At 37.7% G+C, this 20,327-nt stretch overlaps 1 protein-coding gene across 1 annotated transcript in view; it reads right to left on the reverse strand.

The window, feature by feature from the left end:
* LOC128647217 (atrial natriuretic peptide receptor 1-like) overlaps positions 1-20,327 on the reverse strand; it is a 298,027-nt gene that overhangs the window by 275,413 nt on the left and 2,287 nt on the right. Inside the window, 3 exon segments of the mRNA XM_053700003.1 lie at positions 2,036-2,130; positions 11,753-11,886; positions 17,852-17,984. Of these exon segments, the coding sequence (XP_053555978.1) occupies positions 2,036-2,130; positions 11,753-11,886; positions 17,852-17,984 (362 nt within the window).

A 20,327-nucleotide genomic window follows, 5' to 3' on the forward strand; every position in this document is an offset into this window, starting at 1 on the left:
CTAGTACTATCTAGCCGTGAAAAGTTAATAAAATTGCACTGAGAAAAGAGGCTTAGAAATCAGCCTATGGCCCCTATTTATCAAAGGTCTTGCGGACCTGATCCGACAGTGCGGATCAGGTCCGCAAGACCTCGCTAAATGTGGAGAGCAATACGTTCTCCACATTTAACATTGCACCAGCAGCTCACAAGAGCTGCTGGTGCAACGCCGCCCCCTGCTGACTCGTGACCAATCGGCCGCCAGCAGGGAGGTATACGATAGGGTTGAATTGCGGCGATCTTTGTCCGCCTGCTCAGAGCAGGCGGACAGGTTATGGAGCAGCGGTCTTTAGATAACTGGTGATTCTGGCGAGCAACACGGGGCCTCAAGCTCTATCCGGAGCTTGATAGATAGGCCCCTAGGAGCCTACCTCGGTTTAGCGTTCAACAAAGAATACCAAGAGAACAAAGCAAATTTGATGATAAAAGTAAAGTGGACAGTTGTTTAAAACTGCATGCCCTATACTTTACTGTCCCTTTAAAATAAACACATTTTCATTTTTTCTAAACATGCATTACTGACAGCTATCCTTTCAGTTAGCACAATAGCCCTCTCCCATTACTGCCTTTAATTATTTCTTACTTTATGAATTTATTGTGTACAGACATTTATATATTTCGTGTCATCTAATAATACAGTAACCCAAATATACTGTTCTCTGTAAAGTCTATATGTAATTTCTCCATAATAATTATTTTAGATCAATCTGAAGCCTTTGACATTGTTGAACACACAACAGCTCCAAACACTCAATTTCTTTGGAGTTCTTGTGGTTCTATTATTGAGTTCACATTACACGGCACATTTATCATTAGCACGTTTTGCAATGATGCATTTCTGCTTCAGTTTTCTGCATTAATTTCAGTCATATATGGTACTCAGTTTTCATATAGCTGAGTGACTGGGTGAACATAAAAAGTCTTTGTTTAAAGTGATCAGAGGTAAGTGCTTAGTGAAGTAACAAACATAATGGAACACAAATTAAATGTATTATATATAGTGAAGTTTCATGCCCCATTAAAGGGACAGTAAACCACAACATTTTCTTTCATGATTTGGATAGAACACACAATTTTATACAACTTTCCAATTTACTTCTAATAACAAAATTGCTTCATTATCTTGTTTTCCTTTGCTGAAGGAACAACAATGCATTGCTGGCAGCTAGCTGAACACATCTAGTTAGCCAATCACAAGAGACAAACGTGTGCAGGCCACTAGCTCCCACTAGTGTAGGATATGTGCATATTCATTTTTCAACAAGGGATATCAAGAGAACAAAGCATATTTGAAAATAGAAATGAATTTAAAACTGTCTTAAAATGACATGCTCTATCTGAATCATGCAAGTTTAATTTTGACTTTCCTATCCCTTTTAGTGCCAGAAGTCCTTTTTTAATTAAGCTTATAATATCAATGACTCTGCTTTACTAAAAAAAAATTCTAGTTTACTTGATAAATGTCATAGTTTGTTACCTTTATAATAAAGCTTTACAACATTATTTAAAGAAAAATTCACAGCTTAGCAAAGCATTATAAAGGCTAATAAAAATAAACGTATAGATTGGTAAACTGGTTTGTTAAAGTTTATCTGCCTTTAATGGACTGTTAATGGTAGAAACACTGGTGAACTATAGATGCTTACAAAAGATTTTCACAATAAGAATATTTTTAAGCAGGAACTTCAGTACAAAAAACATACTCTTCTCTCGTCTAGCAAGTGTGAGTTAGGGATAGTAGCAACAAAAATAAACTGTAAGTCACTCAGCTTCCTGGTGTTTGATGTTGCACTTATTTCATTAATTTATTTTTTTAAGGTATTGTATGTTCTTTTTTAAATTAGTATAGTTTCAACATAAGTAATACATAAATAATAGTTATTAGTTAACTGGTGTCATATTTTTTCTAAATTCACATACAAACATGATATGAATTGTGTTGTATTAACATCAGTCCACCTTTGTGCTATGGGTAAAGACACAATGTTTATTTTTACCTTTGCAGTCCAGTTCTCTTGTGTCATTTTTCCAGCAGTGGATATGGTATGAGTAAATATTTGACCGTCATCTGGAATCCAAGGACCACAAATTCCTCCTTTCCCCTTGAGTAAAAAAGGAAATCAAATTTAGATTTACACGTTGGCTAGATTACGAGTGGCGCGGTAACTGTTGTGCACGAGCGATAAAGAGTATTTTGCGGCTCCTTGCGTGTGACAGAAATAGCACATGTATTATGAAGTGAAAGTAAACGCATTTGCTTGAGCGCAATCAAATTTATGCATGTCTGGTTAGTGTGACTTCAAAGCTCTGGTTAACTGTTACGCAAGACAAAAAAGTTGCACAAAACACATCAAAAATACATTTAAAAGCACAGTTACACTTATAACACTGTCTGATAAAAAAGCCAATAGGATTTTTTCTACCTTAATTCCAATTGGCTGATATAATTCTATCAGCCAATCAGAATCTAAGGGACGCCATCTTGGATGACGTCACTTAAAGAGATATTCATTCCGAAGAAGACGTTGATTGAAGAGGATGCTCCGTGCCGGATTTCTTGAAGATGGATGTCATGAACCAAGCCTCCAGACTAAAAAGAAAAGGTCTGGGAGGCATTCTGCTAGAAAGGGCTGTGTGGAGATTTGAACCTGTGGCTCTGTGCTTGCCAGTTGGTTTGCTTGTGTGTTGAGCCACAGCCAGTTTTAGCAATAGCATGGAACTTAAAAGATCTGATAAATTACTATTTGTCTTACTTGTAATTATACATGTGCAATAATACAGGTGCTCTTAATTTTGGAATTACTCAGAACCAATCCTGTGCAAAACCTCCCTATTTAAGGATGGCTTTTAGACTACATTTTGTCTTCACATTGGTTATGTTTTGTTACAAGTCAGAACCTGTTTCCTGTATTTCTGTACTTATTTGAAGGAAGACTTCACCCTTGCACCTGTTTACAAGTTTGCTACCTGCTTTGTGCAATTCCTGCACATCAGTTATTTCCAGGACTAACACTTTACCTGCTACCTGTTTACAAGTTTGTTCCCTGCTCTGTGCAAATCCTGCACTTCAGTTATTACCAGGAGAAAGACTTCACCTTTGCACCTGTTTACAAGTTTGCTACCTGCTTTGTGCAATTCCTGCACTTCAGTTATTTCCAGGACAAATACTTTACCTGCTACCTGTTTACAAGTTTGTTCCCTGCTTTGTGCAAATCCTGCACTTCAGTTATTACCAGGAGAAAGACTTTACCTGCTACCTGTTTACAAGTTTGTTTTCCTGCTTTGTGCAAATCCTGTAATTCAGTTATTACTAGGAGAAAGACTTTCCTTTTGAATCTGCATCTCTGCTTACTTTGTTTGTTTATTTCCACTCCTGTCGTATGTGGACTTAACATACCTGAATAGCACATTTAAAATACCCTGCAGGTATTTGTTCAAAGTATTTTGTTGTTTAAATAAATATGTTATTTCAATCTATATGGCTTCTACTAATCTTCATTTAAAGCAACTGTTCCAGACAATGAGGCTCTCACAAAACATCCTGAGACAGAACATGACAATGGAGCAGCTCCGCGTCGGAAGGATGAAGATAGAAGATGCCGTCTGGATGAAGACTTCTGCCCGTCTGGAGGACCACTTCTGCCGGCTTTCTTGAGGATATCTTGCCGCTTGGATGAAGACCTCTCCCGGGAATTGAATCTTCTGGGGTTAGTATTAGGATTTTTTAAGTGTGTATTGGGTGGGTTTTATTTTAGGTTAGGGCTTTGGGCAGCAATAGAGCTAAATGCCTTTTTAAGGGCAATGCCCATCCAAATGCCCTTTTCAGGGCAATGGGGAGCTTAGGTTTTTTTAGTTAGGGTTTTATTTGGTGGGTTGGTTGTGTGGGTGGTGGGTTTTACTGTTGGGGGGGTATTTGTATTTTTTATTTACAGGTAAAAGAGCTGATTTCTTTGAGGCAATGCCCCGCAAAAGGCCCTTTTAAGGGCTATTGATAGTTTAGTTTAGGCTAGGGTTTTTTTTTATTTTGGGGGGCTTTTTTATTTTTATAGGGCTCTTAGATTAGGTGTAATTAGTTTAAATATCTTGTCATTTGTTTTTTATTTTCTGTAATTTAGTGTGTTTTTTTTAAATTAAGCTAATTGTATTTAATTTATTTAATTGTATTCAATTAAGGTAATTTATTTAATTGTAGTGTAGTGTTAGTGTAACTTAGGTTAGGTTTAATTTTACAGGTCAATTTGTATTTATTTTAGCTAGGTAGTTATTAAATAGTTAATAACTATTTAGTAACTATTCTACCTAGTTAAAATAAATACAAACTTGCCTGTAAAATAAAAATAAACCCTAAGCTAGATACAATGTAACTATTAGTTATATTGTAGCTAGCTTAGGGTTTATTTTACAGGTAAGTATTTAGCTTTAAATAGGAATTATTTAGTTAATGATAGGAATTTTATTTAGATTTATTTAAGTTAGGGAGGGTTAGGGTTAGACTTAGGTTTAGGGGTTAATACATTTAGAATAGTGGCGGTGACATTGTAGGTAGGTTGCGACGACATTGGGGGCATCAGATTAGGGGTTAATAAATATAATGTAGGTGTCGGCGATGTTGGGGGCAGCAGATTAGGGGTTAAAAAGTATAATGTAGGTGGTGGCGATGTCCGGAGCGGCAGATTAGGGGTTAATAAATATAATGTAGGTGTCGGCGATGTTGGGTGCGGCAGATTCTGGGTTAATAAGTGTAAGATTAGGGGTGTTTAGACTCAGGGTTTTTGTTTCCCCATAGGAATCAATGGGGTTGTGTTACTGAGTTTTACGCTGCTTTTTGCAGGTGTTAGACTTTTTCTCAGCCGGCTCTCCCCATTGATGTCTATGGGGAAATCATGCACGAGCACGTATAACCAGCTCACCGCTCACTTAAGCAGCGCTGGTATTGGAGTGCAGTGTGGAGCTCAATTTTGCTCTACGCTCACTTCTTGCCTGTTAACGCCAGGTTTGTAAAAACCTTTAATACCAGCGCTGTAGGTAAGTGAGCGGTGAGAGAAAAATGGACGTTAGCACTGCACAGCTCATAACGCAAAACTCATAATCTACCCGAAAGGAATATAAAAAATGCATTTTGTGCCACGTTTTTCGTAATTTAGGTATTAACACGGTCAGGTTAACGTACATGAAAACGTAGTAATCTTAAGTCGTGTTATTGAATCATAAAATATAAATTATTTAAAAAAAATATTAAAAATATTAAACATACTGTAAAATACACATATTTTGCATTCATATGTTTTCACATAGAAAATAATGTTTTTATTATTAAATATATATTTCTATGCATATCTGACACTAGTCATGTAAAATACATATCTATATTTTTATATCTATAGGAATAGACATGCAGGTATGCATTTGCAATAAAAATAACATTAATCTGTATGCGAAAAACATTGGAATGTGATATTTTCATAACTCCTGTCGGGTTTGCGCATGAGTATTTTTCAGTTCGTGTTATACTTACTTTAATGTAGACATCTTGTTTCTGTGAAACCTTGTCCTATGGTTAAAGGGACAGTCTACACCAGAATTGTTATTGTTTAAAAAGAAAGATAATCCCTTTTTTTACCCATTCCCCAGTTTTGCATAACCAACACAGTTATATTTATATATTTTTTACCTCTGTGATTATCTTGTATCTAGGCCTCTGCAAACTGCCCCTTTATTTCAGTTTTTTTGACAGACTTTCAGTTTAGCCAATCAGTGATGGCTCCCAGGTAACTTCACGTGCATGAGCACAGTGTTATCTATATGAAAAACATGAACTAACACCCTCTAGTGGTGAAAAACCTGTTAAAATGCATTCTTAAGAGGCGGCCTTCAAGGTCTAAGAAATTAGCATATGAACCTCTTAAGTTAAGCTTTCAACTAAGAATACCAAGAGAACAAAGAAAAATTGGTGATAAAAGTAAATTGGAAAATTGTTCAAAATTACATGCCCTATCTGAATCATGAACGTTTTTTTTTTGGACTAGACTGTCCCTTTAATGATGAATTTTTGTTTTTATGTTGTTGTTTGTTTTGTTTAGAAAAGGAGAGATGTGCTGAGCTGAGCCTGCAATGCAGATGCATAAGGGTCAGATAACAGGAAGGTAGCTCATGCCCCAGGAAGTGATTAGCTCTGCAGCAGTCAGGAAGAGCTCAGCAGACAGGAAGCAGCTCAGGTGTCAGGGCTCAGATATAATAAAGAAGTTTATTTAAAAGAACCTTGTGGATCATTTCAGTACATCATACAGCTGAACAACACAGTGCTCTCCACTAAATTCCTATGGGGAGAAGGCGTTAGAGCGGTCACAATAAATTGTTAGCATGCTTCTGGTTTCGCTTGCTCACAAACTTTTTGCTTTTAACATGTAATAAGAGCGCACAACAATGCGTGCAAAAAGCCTCCGTCTAGCGATGGTATCGCTCGAGCGGGAAGGCTTATTTGCATTCCACTTGAAAGCTAGTCCATTGTATGGCAATAAAAAATATACTCCTCTGATAGCTACTTCTGCTGAAATTTTCAGTAACAGAAATGTGTTCTGCACAATGTGAACTCTTTAAGAGATCAATTATTTGGTGCACTTTTTTATTACAAATAAAATGATGGTGAGCTGCGGTGAGCTGGTTTTACGTGCTCGTGCACGATTTCCCCATAGACATCAATGGGGAGAGCCTTCTAAAAAAAAGCCTAACACCCTAACATGAACCCCGAGTCTAAACACCCCTAATCTTACACTTATTTACCCCTAATCTGCCGCCCCCGACAACGCCGACACCTACATTATACTTATTAACCCCTAATCTGCCGCCCCCGACATCGCCGACACCTACATTATACTTATTGACCCCTAATCTGCTGCCCCCGACATCGTTGACACCCACATTATACTTATTAACCCCTAATCTGCTGCCCCCAACATCGCCGCCACCTACCTACATTTATTAATCCCTAATCTGCCGCCCACCCAGAAACCCAACAAATCGATAGATTGTGTGGCGGCGCAGGCATAGTGGCACCGCACATGATGATGATGTAATCCTTATCTCCATATGGCTGCAGTCCACAGCAGCAGAGGAGTATATTGGACAGCCGGGCCTACTACCAAAAAAAGGTCCTCTCTCTCTGACCTCACCTGGCCACCTGCTGAGTCTGCTCTGATGGTCTGACCAGACAGTGAGGACTCAGAGCAGACTCAGCAGGTGGCCAGGTGAGGTCAGAGAGAGTCATGGTCACAATTGGATTGGGACAGGCCCATGGCCCGGCATCTTTCCTAAATTCCTATTCCTAGCACTGTGACGGACAGCCTGACATGCACGCGGCATCAGTGTAGTGATTGGTCAGTCAGGTGCTCTAGACTCAGACAGTCATTCACCGCCGGACAGTGAGTCAGTGTGCGGCCGATTTGACGAATATAATTGATTGGCATCTGTGCGGTAATGGTGGGCGGGGCCAAGGTTACCGGCGGCCCACCGGGCAAATGCCCGGTATGCCCTATGGCCAGTCCGGGCCTGAGTTAGTAAATAGTTATTAATTATTTACTAGATACCTAGCTAAAATAAATACAAATTTACCTGTAAAATAAACCTAACCTAAGTTACACTAACACCTAACCTTACACTACAATTAAATCAATTACAAAAAAAAACAAATACTAAATTACACAAAAGAAAAAAAGAAATTATCAGATATTTAAACTAATTACACCAAATCTAATAGACATATCAAAATAAAAAAATCCCCCCCCAAAAAAACAAAAAACTCTAGCCTAAACTAACAATAGCCCTAAAAATTGCCTTTTGCGGGGCATTGCCGCAAAGAAATCAGTTTTTTTTTACCTGTAAATTTTTTTTTTACAAACAACCACCCAACAGTAAAACCCACCACCCACTCAACCAAACCCCCAAATAAAATCCTAACTAAAAAATCTAAGCCCCCTATTGCCCTGAAAAGGGCATTTGGAAGGGCATTGCCCTTAAAAGGGCATTTAGCTCTTTTTCAAGTGCCCAAACCCCTGATCTAAAAATAAAACCCACCCTATTAATCCTTAAAGCCTAACACTAACCCCTGAAGATCCACTTACAGTTTTTGAAGACTCGACATCCATCCTCAACGAAGCCGGCAGAAGTCCTCAACGAAGCCGGCAGAAGTCTTCATCCAACCGGGCAGAAGTCTTCATCTAGACGGCATCTTCTATCTTTATCCATCCGGCGCGGAGCGGGTCCATCTTCAAAACATCCGGTGCGGAGCATCCTCTTCAATCGACGTCTTCTTCCAAATGAGGTTTCCCTTTAAATGAAGTCATCCAAGATGGCATCCCTTAGATTCCGATTGGCTGATAGATTTCTATCAGCCAATCGGAATTAAGGTTGAAAAAATCCTATTGGCTGTTGCAATCAGCCAAAAGGATTGAGCTTCAATACTATTGGCATATCCAATCAGCCAATAGTATTGAGCTCGCATTCTATTGGCTGTTTGGAGCTTCGTTGAGGATGGATGTTGGGTCTTCAAAAACTGTAAGTGGATCTTTGGGGGTTAGCGTTAGGCTTTTTTAAGGGCTTTTTTTGGGTGGGTTTTATTTTTAGATTAGGGGTTTTGGCACTTGAAAAAGAGCTAAATGCCCTTTTAAGGGCAATGCCCATCCAAATGTCCTTTTCAGGGCAATGGGGAGCTTAGGTTTTTTTAGTTAGGATTTTATTTGGGGGGTTGGTTGTGTGGGTGGTGGGTTTTACTGTTGGGGGGTTGTTTGTAAAAAATTTTTTACAGGTAAAAGAGCTGATTTCTTTGGGGCAATGACCCGCAAAAGGCCCTTTTAAGGGCTATTGGTAGTTTAGTTAAGACTAGGGTTTTTTTTTTTTTTTGGGAGGCTTTTTTATTTTGATAGGACTATTAGATTAGGTGTAATTTGCTTAAATATCTGATAATTTCTTTTTTTTATTTGGTGTAATTTAGTGTTTTGTTTTTTTTGTAATTTAGGTAATTGTATTTAATTAAGGTAATTGATTTAATTGTAGTGTAAGGTTAGGTGTTAGTGTAAGGCAGGTTAGGTTTTATTTTACAGGTAAATTTGTATTTATTTTAGATAGGTATTTAGTAAATAGTTAATAACTATTTACTAACTATTCTATCTAGTTAAAATAAATACAAACTTGCCTGTAAAATAAAAATAAACCCTAAGCTAGCTACAATGTAACTATTAGTTATATTGTAGCTAGCTTAGGGTTTATTTTACAGTTAAGTATTTAGTTTTAAATAGGAATTATTTAGGTAATGATAGTAGGTTTTATTTAGATTTATTTTAATTATATTTAAGTTAAGGGGTGTTAGGGTTAGGGTTAGACTTAGGTTTAGGGGTTAATTAATTTAGTATAGTGGCGGCAACTTTGGGGGCTGCAGATTATGGGTTAATAAATGTAGGCAGGTGGCGGCAGATTAGGGGTTAATAATATTTAACTAGTGTTTGTGATGCGGGAGTGCTGCGGTTTAGGGGTTAATATGTTTATTATAGTGGCGCCGATGTCCGGAGCGGCAGATTAGGGGTTAATAATTTTATTTTAGTGTTTGCGATGCGGGAGGGGGTTAATAGGTAGTTTATGGGTGTTAGTGTACTTTTTAGCACTTTAGTTATGAGTTTTATGCTACAGCTTTGTAATGTAAAACTCATAACTACTGACTTTCAGTTTACGGTATGGATCTTGGCGGTATAGACTGTACCTGTAATCTAGCCGATTGTTATTTATTTTCGGCTAGATTACGAGTTTTGTGGTATGAGTGAAAAAGCAGCATTAAGGCACTTTTTCACTACCGCTGGTATTACGAGTTTTGTAGGTATAGCTGTACCGCACACTTTTTTGGCCATAATGCAACGTAATTACCGTAGCTTTTAAAAAGTCATTTTTCAATGGGACTTCCATAGTGCTGGTATTACGCTGTTCCAATCAGCCAATAGAATGCAAGCTCAATCCTATTGGCTGATTGGATCAGTCAATAGTATTGAAGCTCAATCTTATTGGCTGATTGCAACAGCCAATAGGATTTTTTCAACCTTAATTCCTATTGGCTGATAGAAATCTATCAGCCAATCGTAATCTAAGGGACGTCATCTTGGATGACGTCATTTAAAGGGAAACCTCATTCGGAAGAAGACGTCAATTGAAGAGTATGCTCCGCGCCGGATGTCTTGAAGATTAGGTGTAATTAGTTTAAATATCTGATAATTTCTTTTCTTATTTTGTGTAATTTAGTGGTTGTTTTTTTTTTTTGTAATTTAGGTAATTGTATTTAATTTATGTAATTGATTTAATTGTAGTGTAATGTTAGGTTTAGTGTAAGACAGGTTAGGTTTTATTTTACAGATAACTTTGTATTTATTTTAGCTAGGTAGTTAGTACATAGTTAATAACTATTTACTAACTAGTCTACCTAGTTAAAATAAATACAAACTTGCCTGTGAAATAAAAATAAAACCTAAGCTAGCTACAATGTAACTATTAGTTATATTGTAGCTAGCTTAGGGTTTATTTTACAGGTAAGTATTTAGTTTTAAATAGGGAATATTTAGTTATTAATAGTAGGTTTTATTTAGATTTATTTTAATTACATTAAAGTTAGTGGGTGTTAGGGTTAGGTAAGTTTAGACTTAGTGTTAGGGTTAGGGGTTAATAACTTTAGTATAGTGGCGGCGACGGCAGATTATGGGTTAATAAATGTAGGTAGGTGGCGGCGATGTTGGGGGCAGCAGATTAGGGGTTAATAAGTATAATGTAGGTGTCAGCGATGTCAGGGGCGGAAGATTAGGGGTTAATACGTGTAAGATTAGGGGTGTTTAGACTCGGGGTTGAAGTTAGGGTGTTAGGTGTAAACATAAATTTAGTTTCCCCATAGGAATCAATGGGGCTGCGTTACGGAGCTTTACGCTCCTTTATTGCAGGTGTTAGATATTTTTTCAGCCGGCTCTCCCCATTGATGTATATGGGGAAATCGAGCACGTAAAACCAGTTTACCACCGCTCACCGCAGCGCTGGTATTGGAGTGCGGTATGGAGCTCAATTTTGCTCTACGCTCACTTTTTGCCTGCTAACGCCGGGTTTTTGTAAACCTGTAATACCAGCACTGTAGGTAAGTGAGCAGTGACAATAACTTGCAAGTTAGCACCGCACCACTCATAACGCAAAACTCGTAATCTATCCGAATGTCTGCTTTTTCCAGTTTTCTGGTGTAAAAAAACCCCCAACACTTTCAGGAGTTATGTTTTCCAGCGATGCTCCTTTTTATTTTTATTTTTGCAATATTATTTTTAAATTTGCAATATTATTACTATCTAATATTATTTATTAGATATTTATTGCTTGATACAAGGTTTGCTACCATAAATTGTAGTTCTACATAAAAATAAACCTGGTTTGCAATTTATTAATTTGTCCCACTGTGATCTTTCAAATATGCACAATTCCTTGGTATTCCCCACAGTGCAAGTTATCAAACTTAAACCTAAATGTCCACATTAGATATCATTTTATTTAATTCCACCTTATTTATCTTTAGTTATCTTTATTCTCATTACCCTTCTTTACAAAATTTAACAGGTTTTATTTTTGTCTTTTTTTCATGATGACTGGAACACAACTTAATGTTGAATTGTGTCTCAAATTAGTTTTACGCACTTAAATAAAAGAGTCACATGCACTTACCATGAAGGACAATGGGCAGGAGTGGATATTAGCGTGATGAACACAACAGTTATCTTCATTTGCATCTTTCCAGTTAGATGGACATTCTTGTTCCTCACAAAACCTTTTAGCAGACACAGCATCACTGAAGGAGAAGAAAAGTAAATAAATAAAATACACACATATATAATACATATGTGTTTGTATAGACATATATTTGTAACACCATTCCCCAGTACTATACTTCTCAGTATCAAAATACTCTGTTTACAACAGCACTTAGCAGTATTAAATCAAACTGGACAATGAGAGCTCATTAAACACTTTGAGATATTAACCCCTTTACTTACCGAGACTTTCAGAGAAAAACTTGCCCAAAATACCGGCAAATTTTTAGCATTTTTGTTATCACTCAATTTAAACAGAAATAAAGACAAATTTTTTTCTATTTAAAAAATGTATTGATCTATGCACCATTTCACCACCAAATGCAATTATATATATATATATATATATATATATATATATATATATATATATATAGGGAGTGCAGAATTATTAGGCAAGTTGTATTTTTGAGGATTAATTTTATTATTGAACAACAACCATGTTCTCAATGAACCCAAAAAACTCATTAATATCAAAGCTGAATATTTTTGGAAGTAGTTTTTAGTTTGTTTTTAGTTTTAGCTATTTTAGGGGGATATCTGTGTGTGCAGGTGACTATTACTGTGCATAATTATTAGGCAACTTAACAAAAAACAAATATATACCCATTTCAATTATTTATTTTTACCAGTGAAACCAATATAACATCTCAACATTCACAAATATACATTTCTGACATTCAAAAACAAAACAAAAACAAATCAGTGACCAATATAGCCACCTTTCTTTGCAAGGACACTCAAAAGCCTGCCATCCATGGATTCTGTCAGTGTTTTGATCTGTTCACCATCAACATTGCGTGCAGCAGCAACCACAGCCTCCCAGACACTGTTCAGAGAGGTGTACTGTTTTCCCTCCTTGTAAATCTCACATTTGATGATGGACCACAGGTTCTCAATGGGGTTCAGATCAGGTGAACAAGGAGGCCATGTCATTAGATTTTCTTCTTTTATACCCTTTCTTGCCAGCCACGCTGTCGAGTACTTGGACGCGTGTGATGGAGCATTGTCCTGCATGAAAATCATGTTTTTCTTGAAGGATGCAGACTTCTTCCTGTACCACTGCTTGAAGAAGGTGTCTTCCAGAAACTGGCAGTAGGACTGGGAGTTGAGCTTGACTCCATCCTCAACCCGAAAAGGCCCCACAAGCTCATCTTTGATGATACCAGCCCAAACCAGTACTCCACCTCCACCTTGCTGGCGTCTGAGTCGGACTGGAGCTCTCTGCCCTTTACCAATCCAGCCACGGGCCCATCCATCTGGCCCATCAAGACTCACTCTCATTTCATCAGTCCATAAAACCTTAGAAAAATCAGTCTTGAGATATTTCTTGGCCCAGTCTTGACATTTCAGCTTGTGTGTCTTGTTCAGTGGTGGTCGTCTTTCAGCCTTTCTTACCTTGGCCATGTCTCTGAGTATTGCACACCTTGTGCTTTTGGGCACTCCAGTGATGTTGCAGCTCTGAAATATGGCCAAACTGGTGGCAAGTGGCATCTTGGCAGCTGCACGCTTGACTTTTCTCAGTTCATGGGCAGTTATTTTGCGCCTTGGTTTTTCCACACGCTTCTTGCGACCCTGTTGACTATTTTGAATGAAACGCTTGATTGTTCAATGATCACGCTTCAGAAGCTTTGCAATTTTAAGAGTGCTGCATCCCTCTGCAAGATATCTCACTATTTTTGACTTTTCTGAGCCTGTCAAGTCCTTCTTTTGACCCATTTTGCCAAAGGAAAGGAAGTTGCCTAATAATTATGCACACCTGATATAGGGTGTTGATGTCATTAGACCACACCTCTTCTCATTACAGAGATGCACATCACCTAATATGCTTAATTGGTAGTAGGCTTTCGAGCCTATACAGCTTGAAGTAAGACAACATGCATAAAGAGGATGATGTGGTCAAAATACTAATTTGCCTAATAATTCTGCACTCCCTGTATATATATATATATATATATATATATATATATATATATACATATATATATGTAACTCACCTCTTATCTCCCCCTAATGTTGTTTTATATATATATATATATATATATATATATATATATATATATATATATATTAAAAAATGTTAACTTGTTCACAAACTTTGGGTTTCTCACTGAAATTATTTACAAACAGCTTGTGCAATTATGGCACAAATGATTGTAAAAGCTTCTCTGGGATCCCCTTTGTTCAGAAATAGCAGACATATATGTATTTGCCATTAGTTTTTGGTAATTAGAAGGTGCTAACTGCAGCTGCGCACCACACTTCTATTATTCCTGGCAGTGAAGGGGTTAATCAGAAAGCTTGTAAGGTTAATTTTATCCTTAGAGGCCTATTTAACAAAGGTCTGTCGGACCTGATCAAACAGTGCGGATCAGGTACGACAGACCTCGCTGAATGCGGAGAGCAATATGCTCTCCATATTCAGCATTGCACCAGCAGCTCTTGTGAGCTGCTGGTGCAACGCCGCCCCCTGCAGGGGGTGTCAATCAACCCGATCGTACTCGTTCGGGTAGAATTGTTGCGATCTTTGTCCACCTCCTCAGAGCAGGTGGACAGGTTATGGTGCAGCGGTCTTTAGACCCCTGCTCCATAACTTGCGTTTCTGGTGAGTCTGAAGACTCGCCAGAAACACAAGCCCTCAAGCTCCGTACGGAGCTTGATAAATGCACCTCTTAGTGTAGAGAATGATTACCCTCCCACCTCCCACTCCCTGATCCCTACCAAACAGCTCTCTTCCCACCCTCACCCACACTAGTCACCGCCATCTTAGGTACTGGCAGACAGTCTGCCAATATTAAGTTTTAAAGATTTTTTTTTCAAATTATTATTTTTTTTTTTCTGCAATGTAGGATCCCCCCTTACCCTACAACCTCCCTGATCTCTCCCAAACAGCTCTCTAACCCTCCTCCCTTTAACTAGTGTCCACCATCTTAGATACTGGCTGCCAGTACCTATAAAATGTCATTGCATATATTTTTTTTTATTTTTTTATTTCTGTAGTATAGTGGTCCCCCCACCTCCTGACTCCTGTGATCATTAGTTAGCAACCCCCTACACCTCCACCCCAACCTTTTTTCTGTAGCGTAGCTCCCCTTCCCTCCCTCTCCCTTTATTTTATTTTCTGTTTTATAGGGCCCTCCCACTCCCTCCCCTTCCCTCCCCTCTCTGCTGCTTGACCGCCCACCCATCTCCCGGATTCCCTCTCACAACTCCCGCTAGCACCAGCAGATGATCTTTACAGATGGTGACACAGATTTTGGCACTATCTTTAACAATTTGGCATCTGCCTTCATATGGAACCGTAGCACTGATCGCACTACAGTTCCATATGAAGACAGATGCCTGGAGCTCAGGAACTACAGCTCTCGGCTGTAAATTAACAGCCGAGACTGCTGGAGCTTCCTGTAGCTTTCAGGCATATATACATTTTGCAGTACAATAAGCAAAGTACCGCACAACGTATATATGTCACATTGGGTTAAGGGGTTAATATGAAATGTTTAAATGTATGTAGCAAAACAAATTTGTGTTATATTTTCATTATTTATTTTGTTCTTTTTTCTGTAATTTGATTCTGAATATTAAGGGCTTCCCAAACTCCTGTTAAAAGTGGCAGACACAGCTGTGATCCACATAGTCATTGGTTGCACACTCTAGTAAGACATTTATGACTGTCCTTAATTGGCCTTGGCAGAAAAAGAAACCCAAGTTACAATATGGCTGCACCCACTGCATTTTTAAAAATACATGTCTATTATTCTCAGGCTAATATTTGCTCTATATACATCAGTCTATAAATCATTTATTTAGGGCAAGATTACAAGTGGAGCGCTAAATATCGCTAGTATCAGTTGACAGCAATGCAAATGTTTGCATTGCTGGGAAGCATTGCACTAATGAGAGCGCACTACCATAGGCTCCAATGGGAGCCTCATTCTCATGCCGTGACAAACGGCATGAGACCCTCGTGCAGTGAAGGGGGTAAGTAGCGCAGCGATGATAGCAAATGTTAAATATAAATGTATATGATTATATACATACAGGTATATATTTGTGTTAATATGTATATATACACATATTAACATGTAAATATATAGGTATATAAGCATATACATATATATTTACAGGGAACACACAGTTCCTACAAGCCGCAATGAAAAGGCACTTTTCAGCGCCTTTTTTTTTTTTTTTTTTTTAACCCTTTGAGTGCTAATGACGGCTCTGATCTGTCACAGAGTTTCCCACTCTGGTGCTAATGACGGCTCAGAGCCGTCACTAGCACTCTCCCACCTTGAGGGAGATCTGGGGGCTCCCATCCGCTCCTACCCTGGCGATCGTGCCTGTAGAGTGACAGGCATCGCCGGGGCTTCCCGTTTTGCGTGGTGACGTCACACGCAATAACGTGATGACATCACCGCGCAACTTTATTTATACTTAACAATGTTAAGTATAGGAGCAGGGGGCATGCTGCTTAGAAGCCTGTATCTCAGGCATCTAAGCAGCTACAGACCCCCAAGACCCACCATTTGGAAAGGTAATTGCCTAACCTTTTTCCCAGTAAGTCTTGGGGGTCTGAAAAAAATAAAAAAAAGTTAAAAAAAAAATTGTTTAAAAAATAAAAAAAACATTAAAAAATCTTAGCACCCAGGTGGGAAAGTGCTTAGCACTCAAAGGATTAATACCCCAAACTGCTGCTTTTAAGAACTTAAAACTGCCTAGTGCAGATGTTTTCTATTTTTAAAAAAAATGCTACATTTTTTAAATGAAAAACTATAATACCCTCTATTTGAGGGCATTTGGGGCACTTTTAGAAAATTAACCAGAGAGATCTGATCTCTTGTTTATTTTCTAAGCTATAATTGCTACCGCTAGCTAGCGGTAGCAATAACCAGCCACTTGTAATGGCTGGTTATTTATTGCTCGTCTGCAAATGGGAACATTTGCCCATTTGCGGGCTCGCAACATATTAGTGCTCCACTTGTAATCTAGCGCTTAGTGTTTAATGCCACTTTAACTAAGACCATGAACTGCAAAATGTAGATATATTAAAGCAGATCATTCGGTATTAATCTAAAAACATGCAATTTAATTTCTAAAGTTTAATTAATACTTTTTTTTTTAGTTTTTTCTAGATACTGTACATCTACTTAAATGGGTCACAAAACATTATAGGGGCTATTTATAAAAATAACCTGTAATTACAAGACCTATATATTGTCTTGCTATAGAATAACAAATTAGCCAAGTGTAAACCTTTTTAAAACAAATTAACAGTGTATTTGCTGCAATTGTTTTTCAATAGCCAAACTCCACCCATCATCAGCCTTATTTTGAGGTGCCAGTCCAGGCATTAGTATTCAGACAACAAGGCTAACCACTGTCATTATGCTAGTACATTGTATTGCAGTTATCTGCTAAAGCCACTTAGAGAAAGTTATGCAGTAGGGTTAGCGTTGAGAAATCGGCAGTGTGCATTTACAGTTCTGAGATTTAGAAAATCCTCAGTTTTGAGCATGGTATTATCAGTTTACATGTTATTCTATTAAGAAGTTTGGCCAAATATTTAAAGATTTTACTTGTTTCATAAACAGGATCATAAGAGTTAAATAAAGGTAGAAGTATCTATCTACACTTTTGCATTGCCTTTTAATATTACTCCCATGTCTTTAGTTATTTGATAGCAATTCTTTAATAGATGTTAATAAACTTCATGCTCTACAGTATTGAAAGCAATGTTTTGTTGCATGCATATTATGATATCATATCATTATACAGTGTATAACATTGGAATTAAAACTGTATGGCAATATTGCAGTTGTAATGCATAAAATGGTTTGCCTAAGTTGGATAAATCATTATTTCCTCTTCTAGTAGCATTAAACAATATTTGTGTCATATTCATTTTCACATAAGTAATAAACACTGTCTATTGGTTAAACCTACCTGTGAGTGAAGATTCTATTAGTAACTGCAAAGTTGTAGAACTCATCAGATGCAATGACTGAATATGTCACATCAAAGGTTTCTCCGCTTACAGACACCTCAGGAGGCCTGTGAACCCATGCCATCTCTAGACCTAGGCAAAACACACATATGCAGGACATGCTTGATGAATATTACATTCTAATGCATGATTAGAATCCTATGGTTTTGTCATAGTTTACAAACTCTCATTATTTTTCATTTTCCAACTATCACTTTAAAGAACAGATGACTTTGCAATCTACAAGATTGCTGTGCAAAGTGAATTGTATATACTTTTTGAAGGGTTTTCAAATGCAAAGCCATTCCAATCCATTATAAATACTCTATACTAAGCATTGTTCTGTTTTTTGTTTCTTTAAATATTTACAAATACTGTGTCTAGGTTGTGTTACACTTGTAATATGCTATGCAACACCCCCTTCTTTGTTGGAGTGTCTGTGGTCTGGAGTCATTGGGGTTGTGCTTCCTGAAAGTTTTAGACTTTTCATTTGAAGACTTCTATAGGGGTTTGGTTGACATGGAACTGGATTGTGCTATCAGACTGCGCCTCCACTTATAAGAAATAAATCTGTACATTCACAGTTTCTATTTCCAGTGTACAATATTTTTCTCCTATTTTTGGCACCTAGGTAACCATTTTAAAAAATCTCTACAAAATAGATATTGTCTTATCTTATTCTACAATAAATGTATTACCTATACAAACCCTTTATGAAATTGTAACCCCTGTATTCCCCTATAAAATACTTTATTTCATAAGACCCAGGAATCAATTTACTGGATTATAGCAATTTCCATGATAGTACAGTAAAACCTTGGCACTATATATCTGCATGCAAATTCATATTTTTTTTTAAAAAATATGAGTAGGCATAAAAGAGTCACACAATGGTTACCTGCTCTAATAATAGAAAGCAGGCCAGTTGTTAGAATGTGCCAATAGGTTGCATGTATTATCCACTTCATCATGTGATGTAGATGACTAGAACTTTGTCTTGTGACTTGATCTATTCCTTTACCTATTCTGCTAATCTTAGAGCTTTCTACTGTAATATTCTCCTCTTCCATAATAATTCCATCAAATTCTTCAATTGCACTTTACTTTTTTTTTTTATAACTTTTATCTAGGCTGAGATGAGAGAGTTTTATGGAAGTCTTCAAAAAAGTCTCAATTGTTATTGAATATAGGCTATTACATAAAGGGGCATTCTAAAGCAAATTTATATGCTCTACTTTGTTAAAACATACTATGGGGCCCGAATTATCAAGCTCCTGAAGGCTCGCCGTAAACAGAAGTTATGAAGCAGCGGTCTAAAGACCGCTGCTCCATAACTTGTCCGCCTGCTCTGAGGCAGCAGACAGAAATCAACCCAATTGAATATGATTAGGTTTATTGACACGCCTGCTAGCGGCCGCGAATCTGTAGTGGGCAGTATTGTCCGCCTGCTCTGAGGCGGCTGACAGAAATAAACTTGATCGAATACGATTGGGTTGATTGACACGCCTTCTAGTGGCCGCAAATCTGCAGGGGGCGGTATTGCACAAGCAGTTCTGGTGAACTGCTTGTGCAATGATAAATGCAGACAGAGTGTGTTACATCGTATCATGTCTACTCGCACTTTGATAAATATGCCCCTATGTGTTTACCCACAAATATATTGAATCTCACAAATAGGACACAACTAATCATTAAATCAAATGTGGCAATCACATTAAGGGCTCCATGTGCGAAGCAGCATAACCTGCTATGGAGCCCTTGCTGGGCAGGTTTGCACATGCAAGCCTGCATCCCACAATATAAGAAGCAGCGGTCATCAGTGGCAGAGAGAAATAACCCTGAGCTTGCTTGCTCAGAGTTATTGACATGCCCTTCTCTCTCGGAATTGGTCACACTAGAGAAGGATTGGGCTTTACACGCTTGATTGAGCGTGTAATGATACATACAGACAGCAGACGAACAGAATCCGCTGCCTGTATGCCAGGAGGTGTGTAGAAAACTTCTCAAGTTGAAAAGTTGTCAGCTCGCCTTCTAATACATGTGAGCCTTAGTTGCTGTTTTCTGCCGAGGAGTTGTAATGCCGCTCACTTTCTGAAACTGTCAGGCTTATTTTACACAGGAAAAATGCAAAGTGTAGTGCCATTTGTAAAAGATACACAGAAATGCAATACTAATTTGTTAAAGTTACACAGAAACTTTCAAACCATAATCTGAATTAGTAAAATCACAATCATAAACACAATCCTTATTCAGAATCTAAATGATTTAAAATAACTTTATCTTTTAAGTTTCATTAGATTTAAAATTTTGTACTAAGTATAAATGCAAAGCACAAAATATAAATGCAATGAATAACTCCGGTCATGCAGTGCTGTACTGTGCGTATCTCTATTTCACGTACAGAAATGCAGGGAACACCCATTAAAAAGATACTTC

Source organism: Bombina bombina, chromosome 2, assembly GCF_027579735.1.
Source record: "Bombina bombina isolate aBomBom1 chromosome 2, aBomBom1.pri, whole genome shotgun sequence".
In the NCBI taxonomy this organism is placed as follows: domain Eukaryota; kingdom Metazoa; phylum Chordata; class Amphibia; order Anura; family Bombinatoridae; genus Bombina; species Bombina bombina.